General features: G+C 45.9%; 2 protein-coding genes across 5 annotated transcripts in view; one reads left to right on the forward strand and one right to left on the reverse strand.

The window, feature by feature from the left end:
* The window catches only part of LOC106741572, a 4,969-nt gene extending 2,071 nt beyond the window's left edge, over positions 1-2,898 (forward strand). The window contains exons 3-6 of the mRNA XM_014613706.1: positions 180-529; positions 771-889; positions 980-1,160; positions 1,467-2,898. Coding sequence (XP_014469192.1) covers positions 180-529; positions 771-889; positions 980-1,160; positions 1,467-1,649 — 833 coding nt within the window. The 3' untranslated portion in view covers positions 1,650-2,898. The remainder of the gene's footprint in view (positions 1-179; positions 530-770; positions 890-979; positions 1,161-1,466) is intronic.
* Positions 2,469-17,859, reverse strand: part of LOC106741570 (CD151 antigen-like) — a 149,816-nt gene continuing 134,425 nt past the window's right edge. For all 4 annotated transcript variants that reach the window (XM_014613699.1, XM_014613700.1, XM_014613702.1 and 1 more), the window contains 3 exons: positions 10,298-10,471; positions 5,295-5,456; positions 2,469-4,271 (listed from right to left, as the gene is read on the reverse strand). In XM_014613699.1, the coding sequence (XP_014469185.1) occupies positions 4,125-4,271; positions 5,295-5,456; positions 10,298-10,471 (483 nt within the window). In that variant the 3' untranslated portion in view covers positions 2,469-4,124. The remainder of the gene's footprint in view (positions 4,272-5,294; positions 5,457-10,297; positions 10,472-17,859) is intronic.

The following is a 17,859-nucleotide window of genomic DNA, read 5'->3' on the forward strand; positions in this document are numbered from 1 at the left end:
TATATATATATATTTAACAATTCTAATAATGAGATATTTTATTTCCATTTTTATCTCGATAATGTCTTGAATTTATTTATTTATTGATTTATTTTTTTTTATTATTTCTCTGCTTATCAATCGAGAATTGAAATTTCAGGAAACATGTTTTTAATTGACGATTTGACTTTCCACGCAAGCGGACGACGAGGTGCCCATCACGGAGATCCTGAAGAAGGCTGAGGAAAACGCGCGCGCCAAATACGAGGAGCCCGTGCCGCTTCCGGAATTGACTACGGATACGATTTATATTCAAGGCAAGAATGGCTTTAGCGCCGTGAAAATTGGTGGGTTGAGACGTGCCTTGGGAAATGATACGGCACGTGGGGCGGCAAAAGACGAAGCGGCGAGTGGGAAAGAGCGCGATTTCGCAAGGACGCGAACGCACACGTTGATAAGAGTGGCGATTACCGTCCAGAAAATCTGGAAATCTACAGGACTTGTCTTTCAGGGCCTCTTGGGCGGAATGGCGCTTCTGCATTTCGTAATGGTGAGCGCGCCTTCTTCTCAACGAGCGGTTAAGTTCTGTTTGTTTTCGAAGTGATGGAGTAACGAAAGAAACAATATGAATGGAAATATAATAGAAAAATGTTACACCTTGTGTGCGGTATAAAATGTGAATATGAAAAATATAAGTAAAGAATCACGATAACGTGATAAATAAATATATAAGATTACTATAAATAAATACAAGACAATTTTGGGAATAACGAGCTGTCATCATGTTGCAGTTGCGCGTCTTCTTCAGCACTTCGATGGATTTCGTGTCCAGTTATTCGGTCTTTTCCGAGGTGTACACCAATGTGTTCTCCTTCTTGATCGCCCTCTGCGTCATATCTGTTTTCGACAAGTACGCCCGACGATTTTAAACAGATACGAATGTGTGTGCCCGACGGGACTCAACGGGATTTGATCTCAAAGAGGGACACCTCGTTTCCAGATTCGATCTGACGCGGCTCGACACGGATCATCTGCGTGAAATTTACACGGATCACGCGAGATCCGCGATCGCCGTTCCGCTTTACCTGGTGACGTTCGGTCTCCATCAGGCGTCGTCGAGGACAGACGATCGGTTGGCCGTAGCGCGCTATTGCGATATCAACGAGACCATATGGTCGAACGTAAGGAACACACTTCACAAGTGGCGTCAATTATCGTTTCACTAATCGAATCTCTTTCCGCAATAAGGCTCTTTCTGAAACTTCGAGTGTACACAAAACGTTGAAATATTGAAAATCTTAAAAAACAAAAAGCGAAGAAGAGAGAAACAGATTTCCGGCTTGACAGAGTTATCTCAGCCCGGCGCCTAATTCATTACAATTGAGATTCTCCTCTGTGTGACGATAATTGGCCAACTAACACGCGCGCTCGTATTCATCTGGTCACCCTGAGGAGAGCATTGAGATACGCTTTCGATCACTTTTCAGAGCACGACGCTGGAAACCTTTCTGGACGAATTAGACGGCTGGCAGAAGGTTACGTTGTCAAAGAATCTCCTCGCGGTGTTCGCCTGGTTCTTCGTCGCTCTCGGGACGCGCGACAACATGCTACTGATGCATCTCGAGTCGATGGAGAAATACGCGAGCGACACGCAGTCGTCTCCCAGGTGACGATTGAGGAACGGAGAAGATTGTCGAGCGACGAAGTGACATTTCATACCACTAATTGCGTCCCGGATTCGAAAGAGTTCGCCGGTGGTGTGTCCCCGGAATTGGGATACACGGAGGGAGGATTGGACGTGAAGGTACGATTTAAACATTTATTCGTAACAGAATAGCGTTTGATATGTACAATATGTATAAAGTCTGGCTAGACGCTAATCGATACAATATATAATATATATATATATGTATATGTATATATATGTATATATATGTATACATAATATATAGCAAAGGGGACAATAATGTTAAGGGGGAAATAATATGCGACGGCGTTGGTATGGTAGTAAAATATGTCCGGGAAACTTTCTCGGGCGCACGACGGAATCCGCAATTGCAAAGAGCAACCGTAACTTCCCGACGACGACGACGCGCCGTCCGTCGGTTGAAAAAATACAAAATTATCGCAACGGCCGAAATTCGACGTCGATCGGAGTTTACGTTACGACTTTCGCTTCCGTTTCTCCCTCTTTCGTTGTTTCTCTTCTTTTTCTTCTTTCCTTTCGTAGCTCGCAATTGCCGATTCGAGGCGGCGCGCGTCCTCATTGTATAAAGAAAGGAAGCGTTCGTTATATAAATAATGTGCGAAAAGGCTTGTACTCGTTTGCGAAGCAACGGATAAATATATACATGCCGCGCGCGCGCGCGCAAAATTTCCAACGCGCCAAAGTCCGTCCTCATTTTCTCCGTCTTGATTTCCTCTCCTCGCGATTTTTACACCGTCCCATGACGTTTTCTCTTTATGTATATATATGTGTGTATATCTTCTTTTTTTTTTTCCGTTTTTTCCCCTTCCTTTTTTCCGTTTGTCCTCCGCGTACTCTAAAATATCTCTGGGCTTAACAATATCATCAAGGCACTGTTAACAGTTCTCCGAGGTCAGAGTCGACTTTTTAGACGTCCGCCTTCGGTACGCCTTCGAATCGCCAATCCGTCATCGAGTTTATCCGCTTCATTTCTTTTATCTCACATCGCTGATGGCAGGTTCTCAACTAAACTCGATGGCGCGCGATCCGCCGGCGAAATCCGAGAAAATCGACGCCGCTCGATCGGTCAGATCTACGTTTCGTTACATTAGGAGAAGTCACGCGACAACAAATTCCCTCTCCCTTTCTCTCTCGTCATGGTTCTTTGTTCACTGGTATCGGTACTTCGTACATAGCGATTAAAAATGTGCAAATTCGTAATGGCAGTATCGGGTGGAGTTTTCGGCGCTTTCGCGCGGTGCGAGATTACTCCGAGAGTTTGTTAGATTATTACGTTCGGCGGTGAAGATTGGGGGGGGGGGGGGCTTAACNACGTCACGATTGACGACGGGGATTGTGTGACGGAAAGGATCGCGAATTCGCTCGTCCGAGGGGGGAAATAGTCGAACGCCATCTCGACAGCGAGAATTATAAGCGATTTACGGCTTAGCCGTGATCGACGTCGTAAGACACATTTCAAAGATTTTCCGTTTTCGTCGCGTATATGCACCCGGATAGCTCAGGTGAGCGGAAGTTCAGGTGAAGGATTCGCTTCGAAGGATACCCGAAGAATTGGAGAAGCGAATATCTGAGGAATTCTTGAAGCATTCTCCAAAAGTTCATCGCAACTTCGAGATTCGGAGTGTGATTCCCTTGTCAATTCTGTACGGCCCTTAATTAATTTGGGACTCTTTCCTTTCTTGCGAAAGTGAAAACTAAACGTGTTCGAAGAATTTGTTTAATTGTTTTACTCGTGTGGAAGAAGACCGTCCAGTAAACACCAAGTAGTAACGCTACATCAATATTAATATTTCCAATTTAATCATTAACTAGCCATTACTTGAGCGTTACGTACATATTGGTAATAAAAGTTCCAACTCAGGAAAGGAGGAAACTTCAAGATTGCTTTAAGAGGATCCACCGTCTGCCATCTGGGTGCACATATATATCTCGTAATAACACCGTCCTCGAAGGTATCGATGCCATATCGAGGTCGATGCGCGAATCTCGAACCGCGCCGATGCACAAGCGTTCGGCGCACGCAGGAGCGCATTCGGTCCTTCGTTTCGCGATCTATGGATATCCGAATCGATTTTTACGTTCCTTCGTCCTCGATCCTTCGCTGCTTCCCTCGGCTATTCGTCTCGAGCGCGGGAGGAGAGGCAGACAGAGCCGGCGAAAACAGCGGCGTTTCCTCTTCGCTAGCAACAACGTTTCCGCTCTTCGATACTCCTCCGGAAGTACGAGAAGGAGAAGGACGAGAAGAAGGAGGAGGAGGCGGGAGTCGCAAAAGAGAGTCCGCAGCTACAGGTGGATCCCTTTTATCCGAATGGTCCTGCGGCTGCGATTGCGCGTCCTCCCGCCTCTACTCCGACGATCAAACGGTCCCCGAGTTGTTCTGCATGTACCTGCACCACGACTGGCCGTTGTTGTTGCCCTCGCGGCATTGAAGCAATTCTCAGTCGTCGAAGTCGTGCCTGAGCTTAATGTAGAGGCAGGAGCCGAGAACGATGCCGAAGAGCTCGAGGACGGACAGACCGAGGCCAACGGCGCCCAGAATGATCAGGTGGTCCTTCGTCGTCTCCAGGAACTTGTATATGCAGCCCTGAGGAAGAAGGTGAAGCGATTTAGATTTATCGACAGGGTCCTCCCCCTTCGCAGCTCGCTTTCTGACTCGCCATTATCCGCTCGGAACGCAGCTAAACTATTCTAATTTAAGTTAAAAGAAGAGACTCTCTCGTAAATCCCGGTGAGAGTGCGCGATTACGTCGCGGCGACGTTGCGTCTCACGGTGATACGCCGTGTTTAACGCATCCTTTGCGCTCCAGGTACCAACCTGATTGGCTTCTTGCGGCTTTCGCTATTCTATTCTGCGCGTGCCAACTCGCTCGACTATAAAATTGTTATATAATTTAAATAAAATGGAAATTTAGATGAAACTAAAACTTGACACTTAAGTAAAAACTGAAATTTAATTCAAATTCAAATTCAAATGGAATTTAAATTTAAATAGAATCACAAGGTGTGTAACCGACTGTTGATAAATAAGTTATTATCATTTCACAAGGAACATACGGAAAGCTGCTAATAATCTTTACTCTTATCTCGTCGATATTATTGACAACGGATAATGGTTACTTCAACCGCGTATAGATGGCTTTGTGTGGATATCGTAATTACAATATTGTTAAAACAAGCAAGATAAGCACAGCTCTTGTTGCTCGTTATGTTCTTCATTTATTTCAATAAAAAAAAAAAATTTGCTGAAAAAGAAAGATTGTTCCAACGAGGTCTTCGACTTCTAGTTAAGGCATTTTCATTCTCGGGCGCATCGTATCTACACATTTTTGTATCGTGACGTTTCAAAAAAAAAAAATAAATAAATAAAATCAGCAACTCAATCGTATCGAATAGCGACAATACAAACATGTATGCACCGTTACATGAACTCTTGTTATACGCGCATAGTTGACAAATATCTTCTCCAGATTACGTTTCTCTCTTTCTGTCTCCGGATTAACTCCAGATGCAGGTGGATCGAATCGGCGTACAATCTGAGTTAATATCGCGCCCGATAATCAGGCCGGGAAAGCCGGAAGAAGCTCGTGAGGAGCTTCGAGAGACGTACCGTGTATTGAATATTGGAGGGATGATCCCTTTTCCCGCAGAGTAACGTCGGCGTCTTGCAGCAGCTGTCAGGTACGACACTGCCGTTCTTAAGGACCCCCTCGTCTTTGTGCCACTCGCTCACGAGCCAGTCCTCGAATCTCAAGGCGCCGCAGCATTTGAACTGAAAAATTTCAATAATAATGTCCTCCGTGGCGTCGAGAGAGACGGATGCGGGAAGGAATTCAAGGGAGAACCGGAGGAGCACCGCTATTCTCGCGCGCACGCGTCTGTTCCCTTCAGCCATTGTAACACACTGCTAAGATTTTAATTGCCACGAGAGGGAGAGAGAGAAAGATAAAGCGAGCGAAGGCTCGGGAATTGGTTTCGAGTCGAATCCGGTCGGACCTCACCGTGAAATCCCGCCCGAAGTGCGACGCGCTTCCTCGGCCATAAAAGACACGAGTGGCTCTCTTCATAAGCTTCAATACGAACAAGGTGGCGATAAGTGACCGTTTGTAGCGACAAAGGGGAACAATAGCCCGTACAACCCGCCGTCGTATTTCCTCAGCATTTCTCCTGCTGGCTCGTCGAAATCCGATTTCGCCGAGGTGAAGCGCGGAGTATCAAAATTTCCAAACTCGTGCGCGCGACGACGCTGTTAATCATAAATAAAAATCCCACCGACGACGAGAATCTCATTTGTCTCGAGGAGGAGGAGGACACGGTATAATGGGTCCTTCGAAACTGCATTAACTCTGCTCCGTTAACGACGAGAGTCCCGTTTTTCTCATTTTCCAGCTCCGTCCTACGACGGTAAAGTGTACGTGGACGAGGCAATGAGGGGGGAAGGTGGGGAGGACGATGATAGCCGCGATAACAACGATAATAGCCGCGTACGATAATAACGATAGCGCGACGGGACGCGCCGGGACGTCGCGGAGTCATCGAGAGAGAGTGAGAGAGAAAGAACGAGTGAAGGGGGAAGAACGACGAAGGATGAGGGGGGGGGGGCAGATTAATGGAGGTGAGAAACGTGTTCCGGCGGCGGCAGCAAGTTAAATGGTAACTTTAATGCGGGCACGTAATCCCGCGGGATTCATCGCGCGCCGGAACCATTAGTCGCGATAAACACTTCTGCAGGTCCTTTACACATGCAATGGCGACGGCGGCGATCTCTATACGGTCAACGGAATTTCGGGTCGCCGCGGCTCTAGGATCCTTCCTGAATACGCGCAATTTGCCGCCGTCCCGGATCGGTCGGCGGGATCCGACTGGTCGTAAAAGTAAAACTCCGCGGAATCTTCCCGACTCATTAACGGCGCTAACACTTCTCTCTCTCTCTCTCTCTATATGTATGTATCTCTCTCTTCTTTCATTTCGTTTTACCGCGAGCGAAGCGGTTGCATAAACCCGCGTGGAAAATTTCCCGGGATCTAATCGGGATCTCAGTACGATTCGTCGAAATAATTACGGGCTTCGGTTGGGAAATCTACGCAGGTCCTGGTTAGAACTGTCAATGATTCAAACGATTCTATTTTACTCGGGTCAAGTAAATATTACCGTATCCAGGTAAAAATGTGCCAATGAGCACCGGCGTAATTATTTCCTCGAATCGAATACTTTTTTTCCCGTGTGTTCTAATTGAAATCGGAATCTATACTCGGTACGGGAAAATCCGGGAAAATTTCTATCGCAGTATCCGCCGTCGGATCTGCTCCCCTCATCTCTGAACGTTGAGCGCTTCATCGTCTGAGTGACGCCGATGAGACGACGATGAGGAGGAGCGACTCTTTCGTCGATGAAATTTTATTCGATTTTAGGAGAGTCTCTCATACACATCGAGATTTCGTCCGATGGAGCGAACGTCAGCTCTTCAGCTTCGAAGCGGCGCTGCAACGATCTCGATTAATTATTTGTCGTTCGCTAAACGGATGTGCCTCGGGCGCGTCTCTCGAAGGGAGGAGGTGAGCATCGAAAAATCCGCGAGAACCTCCGAAGGGAGGGCGCGAGACGGCGCTTCCGCGCGACTTTTTGCAAACGCACACAGCAGTGATGTGCGGAAACGCGCGTTATCCGGAAGCGGGATTTCTTACATCTGCTTTCGACTTTGATTTACCAACGTTCCGGAGGGCTACGATGAATCTCATTTATATGGAAATTGAGCTCTTACTTCGCGTCTCAAATAGATAGCGAACGGACAATTTCTTGCTTGAGGGCTGAAAGAGGACCTCCAGAAAAATAAAGATACAACAAATCCGAGCAGAATCGAGCTTTAGACAGGACCGGCATACCAGTATTAAGCGGTATAAATTAATCCGGTGCTTTTGTTAAATCAAAATCAAGATTTATTTATTAACGGAAAGGGTGTGTAATGATCGAAATGATCTCCATTATTACCCGATAACCTTATATCGTCCATAGGGTAGCATAGTCGAATTCCATCGCGGAAGATTAAGAAAGAAAGATAAGATAAGAAAAGAAGGCAAACAGATCGAAAGCTTTACTGCTGCCAGTCGTTTGTCATCATTGTTATTTGAACAAATTATTACCGAGCCAACACAGAGGATAGAATCAAAAGGGATCGATTCTGTCCGTGTTCAAAGCGTCCGTAAGTAGATGTTAAATTACAAACTCGATGGAAAAATTGAGCTTTGAAGCGGAAGCGAAATTCCGACCAGTTGATGAAGTTAGCGCGCGATATCGATTCTGCTCGATGCCTGATCGAGAGGCGCGCGTACGCAACGTTGCGCGAGTTGGAACTCGAAAAACTACAACGAATATTCCCCGTTATTTTCACCCATTCGAATGTAATAAAGTTCATCAACAGAGCTGGGCCCATCGAGTCCTCGAATAGGCGGAAACTTGCGAGAGGGGAAAATCGAGGGCGACGAGCGCAGACATCCGTCTTTCCCCCCGTCTGTCGCTCGATAATCAGCATATCGCGCCAAAACCATACCGAGCAAGGGAGATCGATAGACTCACTTCGAGTGCGTTCACCGACACTGGCAGCGTAAGTACATACGACGAGCGCGCGAGATATTTATTTCCGTCGGCGGGAAACGTCAACCTCAAAAATCCCCGACGAGCGCGCTGTCGCGGTAAAACCCGATTTCCCGAACGGAATGAAATGCTTGTACACGTAGATCCTGCCGTGTATAAATAAAATAAATAAAATGCGGAGCCCGAATTTCTCGCTTGGCGGACGGTCTCACCGATTTTGGCGGGCGGAAAAGGGGGATGGGACGCTATGGAGGTAAGAGAAGTGGTTTACGTCGTGAGAGTGCCTTGCTTGCCTGCCTGCCGACGCGAAGAAATGGAAACGAAAATCCTCGAATGGCCAATAGGAGGATCCGGCGGAAGGGTGAAATTTGCGCGTCTCCATTTATCAGGGCAACTTGTGCGGTGCGAGAGAGAGAGAGAGAGAGGGGAGACTTGCGCAATAGCTTTTGGTCCATTATCAGCGCTGTAAATCGCATCACGCGTGCTTACAAGCCCGATCTGAATCAAGATGTAGCTGTACTGGAATGCAAAGTGGCTCTATGGACGGCAGGGGAGAGGACCGGGGTTAGAAGTTGCACGGATAAATTGTTGCAAAGCTTGTATCTCGCTTAACACATTGCCAACCGCGCGACTTGCTGCGCCTCGCCAGGCACGCATTTCGTAAACGGGGCACACAGTAACATACCTTGACGTGAATTTTTACAATTCGTGTGCAACACACAAGTCAATGTGATTGAATCTAAGAGTAAAAATAATAACTTTCTCGAGACTCGTCAAAAGTTTTGCTTGACCAATCGAGCGACGGTCAGTGGAGAAGATGATAGATCTACAGAAATCGAGTAACATCGGATTATATTATCCGAATTCTACATTCGTGGAACAACAGGAACAGGCCGTACGATAACGCGCCGTCATGTCGGACGATTTTTCAGCGGAGTCATCGGCGACGGGAGGAAGACGTTGCGCGCGCGCGCGCGCGAGGAAAAATGCGAAGTTTTCCGTGTCGCGTATTCACCACGGCGCGCTAATCGATTTATAGCGAATGGGCGGAAACTGTTCCGCGATGCGATAACGATGATTTACCGCTGTAAGGTCCTCGTAAGAGAGAGAGTGCCATCGCCGTGCCGAGGATATAAATAAAAGTGCTGCCAGGTGATATCGTGCGAGCACAAAAGCCACCGCCGAGACGTTTTGACTGGTGCATTCGTAAATTAACGTCGAGTAACCTCGAGCTGACGCGGGCGTGCGCTGCTGCGGTTTACTTTCGATCGGAAAAACGCGCCAAGACATATACCGAGTGTCGCACGGAACACACCATCGCCGCAAATGCGCGAGGAACGAGGGGATACTCTCGACGGAATTATGACGAGCGATCGGACATATCTCGTTCCCGTCGGCAATCCGGGAATTTTCCCCCCGAAATCTGTTATCAGGGTCCATCCGGTTCCTTGGACCGGATCTTCTTATCTTCCAATCACGATTGAATTGCCCGCCGGCTGCGCCGAGTGTTTGCGATGAATACTCGATGCCGGATAAACGCGTCAGCGTCCACGGGGAAAGATGATTCGGAGCGGCAAATTTGTTTCACCGTCGTAGCAGGTAAATAACCATACAAGGTGGTTCTTAAGTACCGTCCAATATTTCACGAGTTGATTTTCCAAGTCATTTTAGAAAAGAAACGAACATATACCGTTCACGTGAATTTTTCTCCCTGCACTTTCGTGCACTTTTGAAGCATTGAAACGTGAATCACCTTAGGCACGTGAGGATATCACTTAAGAGGAACAGTTTGGAGAGGGAGGGGGGAGGAGTTTCTTCTCCAAAGTTCCTTTCGTAATAAATACATAGACGAAACGTACGGGCAATCTATCCCTTGCGTAAACCTCCCCTGTAAGAACTTTCAGCGCGTTTCATTCGGCCGACGAATGGCCGATAGCGCCTGCTCGTTCGATCGTGTGTGTACGCTATGGCCGCGTCGTTCGCTTGAGAAATGGATAGAAAAGGTTCCGCCGGAGCACTTACTTCTTTCTGCATTTGGTCAATCGCTGTGGTCTCCCTGAACCGCACGGCATAGTTCTCGAGGAAGGTGCGGTTTAGATTCATCTTCAATTCAGGACCGACCTGTTCCTCATAGAGGCGCGCCAAAGCACCGACTCCGGCCTCCAGGACCAGCACCGCCATCACCACGAAGACGTACTGGCAAAGAGAAAAACAAACCAGAACGGGAGAAATTAGGACCGGTTGAAACAACACGTGTTACTTGTGTTCAAGAATTTGTATCCGAGCATTTCGTCGTTTCGTTTAATCAAACCGTGTTATTTGACATAAGAACGTACGTGTTATTCGATACATTGTTGTTTTTTTTTTCTAAACTAATTTATCGTTTGAATCGACTGTTATATATGTTATATTATAATGTCTGATTAATAATACAAAAGCAATCTCATGGCACTATCGATTCGGCAGGGTGTCTGATAATTAACACTACGCCGCTCGCGGACGGATAAAAGCGGATGTTATTTGTTTTAAGTGTGTTTCACACAGGCTTACATATCCGCAAATATGTCATATCGCAAGTTCATCACAGCATCGTATTTATTCAAAATATATTCTGAATCCTAGCAAGTTTAGTATTTCAATCGATTATATTGAATTAAAGCAAACTTCGGTTTACTTATTCAAATTAACTGAATTTCATCTTTCTTCCATAAAGGTAATATATATAGGGTGTCCCAGATCAACATGGACAAACTTTGCAAGGGCGTAGAACGGATTGAGATGAACAAGAAAGTTCTGTACCATTTTGCAAATAACATGGAAATTTTCGAGTTATTAATTGAAAAGGCCTTTGCACACGGCCACTTTCAATAATTAATAACTCGAAATTTTGCACGTTGTTTGCAATAATGGTACAAGACTTTTTCGTTCACCTCGAACCGTCCGACGTCCTCATGAAATTTGTCCATCTTGATCTGGGACATCATATATATAATATTTACAATACTTTTGAGTAGAATTCCTTTTTTGTCAGTACGTGGTAACGAGCTTTTCTAATTTGAGATGAGTATACTTTTAGACTGTTATCAGGAAGACGTTCCTTGTTGGGGATAACTGTTACTTAGAAGAAGACGAGTAAACCGCGAGTGTAATCGCTTTTCTTCGCGGTAGAACGATATTTTTCTCGGTGTAACATCGAGTTTTCGTCTGACCCGCAGGCTGCGGAAAATTCAGTTACACCAACGGAATTGTTTTTTTTCCCCGTGTAGGAGCGCCTTTCGATAAAATGCGAGCCGAATGCGTCGAAAATATAATTTCTCGGGATGTTGTAGCGAGAAGCGATTTTTCAGCGCTCGCTTTTCTCACAAACGTGGGTGTATATACAGCCGTCGGGCGAAATCCGTCACGTCCATCCCGTTTCCACGAGGAATCTTCGCGCGTTACGCGTAACGATATTTATTCCCGGCGTATTTTCATACGCGTTGTTCCCGCGCAGTCCCTTCTCGTCGCGCATACATACACAATCCGAATCATTCTGTGTCCCGAAATATAAATATCCCCCTCCCCCCTTCTCTTTACACACTCTCGTAGAACGTCGCACGCTAAATAGCGCAGCCCGTGTCTGTTCTGTGAAATGCTAATACAGAGGTAGCGCGCGGATTCCGAAGCGACGTTTAATACCACGCTCTCGCACAATTTGTAACACGGATTTACGAAGCAAAGTCGGCGAGATGTAACGAAGAAAGGGAGGGGGAGGAGGGGAGAAGGAGAGGATTCACCGTTCGCTCGCTCGTTCGTTCGTTCGTTCGAGTCATCGTTCGTTCTTCGCGAGGCGAGCGACGTATTAAAATTGCGTAATGCCCAACGAAGCTTTTCAGATTTTTCATGAATATAAACCCCCACCGGAGAGACGGCGCGCGCGCGCCCCGACAATCCCCCTTCTATGAATATTCAAACTTCGGCGACTAACTATCGCTCGTTCGTACTTTCGTGAGATTTCGACCTGCGGAGAAGAGGAAGAAAGAGAGACAAGCAAAGATAGAGAGAGAGAGAGAGAGGAAGGTGGGAGGGAGAGGAGGGTAGCACGGTAAATCACGAGGAAATGTTTCCCTCACTTAATAATTTTGTCGTTTATCAATTTTCTTCTTAATGCATCTTACATCTTCCTTAATCCTTTCGTTGTGTTCGACGTATATTTCAATGGAACAGCATTTAATACATAATGAAAGAAATTTTTTAAATTGTAAACCAAATATTTTCTTTAAATAATACTATTTTTTTTTTTTACTAAACAACATAAACCCAAGTCAAGCAAACACGTGTGTTAAATCGAAAGAAAAATCTTTTTCTCTGAGTGCGCATACATTACGTCGTGGAAAATCGTCTGTATCTCGTTTGAATTTTACGGTTAGGAATTTTCTTCATTACATATCATTCCCGCCTCAGTGTCACACGATAGAATATAGTGCCGCGCACAGCGAGTGTTCTTGGTTAGAACTACCAGGTCGCCTTTAATCTTTATTTCGCTCTCCTTTCCTCTTCGACGGAGCTTACATTCGCACAGATTTCCATAGTACGGAGAACTTCGCGCGAGATCTGTGAAAGGCCGGTGAACTCTCTTCGATTATACGATCGAAATAAAGCAGAGACGCGCGTTAACCTACGCGGAAGACCGCGACTTTACAGCTTCCGCGGTTCGAGAGCCGATTAACACAACGTGCTTCTTTCAGTCCGCTAATTAGATCGAGCGCTCGAGTCGAACGCGCGAAATTAGAACGGTCGAAGCTAAGGCGATCCGCCGATGATCGATGGCGGACTTCCGCATAAATGCAAGCTTCTTCTCCCCCTCTTCTCTCTCCTATCACAATCTCTCTCTTTCTTAGCTGAGAAACGCGCGATAAAATGGAATTTCCTGACGAATGACGCAATAACGCATAATTCGTAATATGTCGGGGTATCCAACGAGCGAGCAAGGGTAAATGTTCTCCGTCGGTTTCCATCTTCGTACCCGTTAGTCGGTATCTGTTTCAGTCGTTGCGTCGAAGAGAAAGAGAGAGAGAGAGATGAGGACAGATCGCAGTGCTTCCGCTTGCCTCCTACCCCCTCCCGTCCCGGTCTCCCATCGCGTTAGAACCCGGAGTGCGTCGGAGTAGATCGAGAAGCTGCGACGTCTGCCGACGTGGTACCTACATGTACTACCTAAGTGTACCTACATATTAGTACCTAAGTCAATAAATCGCTCGGGATATATATATATATATATATATATATATATATATATATGTAATGGCGGAAACGGCACGGCGCGCCGAGGGTAGGAATGGCAATCGACAGTTTGGGATTGGTGAGGAGGCTGACAGCGAGCGGGAGAGACGATAGATCAAACGCGCCAATTGCTTTTCCACCGCGGCCATGTACACGGGGTGATTCGAAAGTGGTATGCCGAAATTGCGCGCGTCCCGGTACGTTCTTCGGCGTTTATCTGACGAATATGCTCGGTGCGCGCGCGATTTCTCCAGGTGTATCGATTTTCCCAAGAACGTCGAGGGCGAGAGAGAGAGAGAGGAGAGGGAGAAAGCGGAAAGATGATTGTTTTCACTTTCGCGCACGCACACTGGGCGATCTCTTCGAATCGCCGGAGACATCAGGCGTCCTCGTATTGTTCCTCACGAGCGAGACGGGGATCGCGTGCAGCCTCGGCGCTGGCGAGAACTCGCGATAAATTTAGTTAATGTTTTTAATCTACCGAGCGTAACACACGGATAGCGTATTCCATTGTGCGGCAGCCGTGGTAGCTCGCCGAGGCAAGATAAACTTCGTCTTGAGATTACCGCCACGAGACATTGAGAACGGGAGAGGTTTAAGCTGGTCATGGTTCCCGGGCTTAATGCGAGCCCGCGAGACACGGAGACACGGGAAATCACGGGATTGCGAGTCGCGTGGAGAGGACAGACCGTGAATACTCTCGGACGAGTACTTGCGAGATGAAACGTCAATTACAACGGGCGCACTTGATGACGAGATTGCGCGACCGTGGATAATCGCGCAGGCTGTCATTCGCGACCCGGCCATTTATCGCGTCCGTTCCGTGGATTCCGGGATAGACAGATGGCGAACGCGAGAAGGCGGAGTGAAAATGTCTATACGTAGGTGTTTCCTCTCACTCCGAGGGTTTTATATCGCTCCTCTTTCATAAGAATGCAAACTTACGCATTAGTTCTTTTAATTGCAATTTCTGTTTATCGCTCCTTTTTTATTTCGTCGTTCTTACAGTCCGTTTCATAATCGGTCCGTCGAAAGAATTTCCTTCCCTTCACATCGAAGTAAATCAACACGTCCGTAAGGTTGGACAATGATAAACCATCAGGAAACAGAGATATTCGTAACTGAAGGTGACGCTTTTTATACACATTGAGGTTAATGTTTTTAACTTCTACTTTCAGTCTCTCCTAAATCGCACGTAGGATTTAATGAAAAACCGCAGTGATATGAAGGATTCATATAGAGACGTTATATACAAAGGATTTCGAAATTATTGACCGTTTTGTTTTGGAAATGTGGCTGTTAAAAATCATTACATGCGCAGGTACGACTAATTTATTTTAATTAGCCGAGATATAAAATAAATTATACACGCATATATTTCGGTATACGTATTGCATCTTATCAAAAGAAAATGAGATTTATTGTTCACAAATTGTGTTTCTTTGTTCGAGAGAGCGTCTCACGTAAGAGCGTTTGAACGTCGTTACAAAATCGGTCGGTGGTAGAAAAAGAAAAAAAAAAAGGAAAACGGCGACCGGGCTGTGCACTAAGCTAACTTTCTCCGTGCACCCATAAAGTCTCTCTGCCTTCCGCAGAATCTCGCCGTCGTGTTCATTATCCGGATTTACCTTACCTTACCCACCGGCAAAAATCTTAATTGAACGCCATATAAGGCCTTGGCTAATGAGACGATTCGCTCGTGCCATCCGTGTATAGGTGGTGAAAGGGAGCAGGACCAACGGGAAAGCCGTGGCAAAAGGTTGCCGCGCAAGAAGGGGTAGGCGGGTCTTCTTGCGCCGTGGATCGAGCCGATAGTTTATCGTCGCCACGGTGGATTAAGCTCGTTACTTCGCCGTTTGCGCCGGATATTATCCGCCGGAGATCCCCCTCGTTCGAAAAACGACGAGCGAAATTCGCGCTCGACGCACATCGCGATCATTTCGTCCGATACTCGTATGATAATCGGCCGGGGGAATACGCGCGCACGACAGTCGCGCGGAGAAAGCGCGCAGGAACAAACTGTCGACCGCTGATAAACGACGAAGACTTCTCGCGTTGATTGTCGATAGTTTCGCTAACAACAACGTAGGCTGTTATTTTATGATTACCAAGGAACGAGAGGGAGCCGCGCGAAATGCAACCATCGTCATCCGGGCCTCTCTCTCTCTCTCTCTCTCTTTCTCTACGGAGAGAAACTAACTGCTCGCTCAGTTGCCAGCTCGGAATTGCAAAAAAACTGTATGGTATTTTCAGGTATTCGCGTCACATACTGAGAAAAATTCCGCTAAAAAATTATAGTCATTTCTTTCGGTCTTAAATTATATCTTCACCCTACTTTTACATCCAAAAAATAATAGTAGCAGCAAATATACAAGGTTATTATCGTTCAAATTTATCAGAAAAATATCTTTCCTGATTATAATTCTCTCTTCTCATGCGTTTATTAATGCCAAAGATTTTTTCGCAATGCAGAAAACGGTTGGTACGAGGCTATTGGGGTTTTCATGAGGATCAAGGATGGAAAGCGTCGATCCCGAACATCCCAAGACACAAGGTTTAACGCGATAATTGTACTAGATTGGATCACACATTTTTTCTCGTAAACATTAAATAAACATTGATATGAACGAAGCATTTTATGCATTTGTTGAATCAAACGTTCGTTTGTTTGCTCCACTTCAATAGAGAAATTTGTTTCAATTCAAGAAATCTTATCAAATCCAACGGAATCTTTTTTTCTACACACATTTCTCCCGTGTAATATCTGGAAATGAATTTAAGACGATCTTAAATACAAGATCTAAGTATGAATGTTGCACTGTGATATCGGGGGTGTTGGCTCGATCTCTTCAAACTTATCTCAGTGCCCGTATTCGTGCCGGTTAGCACGTTGAACATGTTACAGCGAAGGGATAGTCTTTCATAACAACGAATTAACGCAAACGCAGCGGCTACAGGGCGAGCGTTTACACACGGGAACTCGGCGAGAAGCGCCGCGAGCGAGATGGCCATTTAAAGAGCAGATTGTTACACTCTGTAAACCTTTCCCGGCTGAAACAACGGGCGGATCTGTTATCTCGCGATAATTTCGCAACTTGGCAGCGGAGTCGGAAACATAATTAGGAAAAAGGTTAATTGACTTCGCGCCCGAAGCGCGAGTGTCCAAATAAACGGAACGACGCGGCTGGAATAAGCGGCGCGCAGGACACAATAGAACGACGGGTGGAATGAGAAGGAGGGAGGGGGGACCGGGGGTGGTTAAGAAGAGAAAAAATAACGTCGGAGGAACCGGACGGAGATCGTCGATAACTACGTTAAAGGGCGGACTAAGGTCGTTTCGTTATGAAGCGGGTTTTAAAGCCAGTCTACATAGGTGTCCTTACAAAAATATTTCGCCGCTTTCAGCTCGTGAAAATGGTTAATTTGAAAACGTGCATTCGGCTGAGTATGATCTTACTATCAAGCCGGAAAGCGGCACTTTTTCGTAATAACGAATGGTTATAGCGGATTGCATATCCGGGTATATCCGAATGGCATTAACGTATTATTGAGTAATTTCAAATAGTAAACACGTACAGTGCTATGTAAATTTGAGGTGTGTAAATACATACATTCAGCTACGAGTGTAAAATATTGATTTAACGCTCGGAAACATTCACATTGCACATTTTGAAATAGCACGAGTAAATACACGACTTTTTAACTTAATTATTTCCAACGAAACGAAAACGAATGAAAAGGGGACGTATACTAAGAAAAAGAAATTGTAATTTTGCGAGGCAAATGTTTCGCGCGGCATGTTTTTTTTTCCACACTTATTGGTTAGCAAAAAAAATTGGATTGTGATGACGGAATATACATTTTTGTGAGATATACCTGAATCTTCTTATTAATCGGTTTATTTGCTAGGAATAAAATTTTATTTTTACGTGCTTAAATAAACGTTTATTTCTGTGAAACAAAATCTTACATTAATCAACCTTATCTCAATTTGATTGATATTTTCATGTATTTTTCTCTGTTTCCATTTTTTTTTTTATAAATCTTCCCGTTTAAATAAATAAACTTTTCATGCGCGTCTGCGACCTACTGTAGACGAGCCCTTACGCAGACACGCGCGCTTTTCGCGGCCACGCGGAATTTTCCACGCAGCGGAAATTATGCTCCTCACCGGCGGGACGGGCAACTACAATCAGACGGGACATTGTTCGTTTTTCAGCGACGACGTTTGACAATTTCGGGCCGGTCTCTCGTCGGGAATACATAGGGGTAGGGGATGGGCGAAAAATTTGCCGCCTCGCTGTGATTTTCCGCGTGAATCC

Source organism: Dinoponera quadriceps, unplaced genomic scaffold (genome assembly GCF_001313825.1).
Source record: "Dinoponera quadriceps isolate SergipeBrazil2010 unplaced genomic scaffold, ASM131382v1 scaffold586, whole genome shotgun sequence".
NCBI lineage: Eukaryota > Metazoa > Arthropoda > Insecta > Hymenoptera > Formicidae > Dinoponera > Dinoponera quadriceps.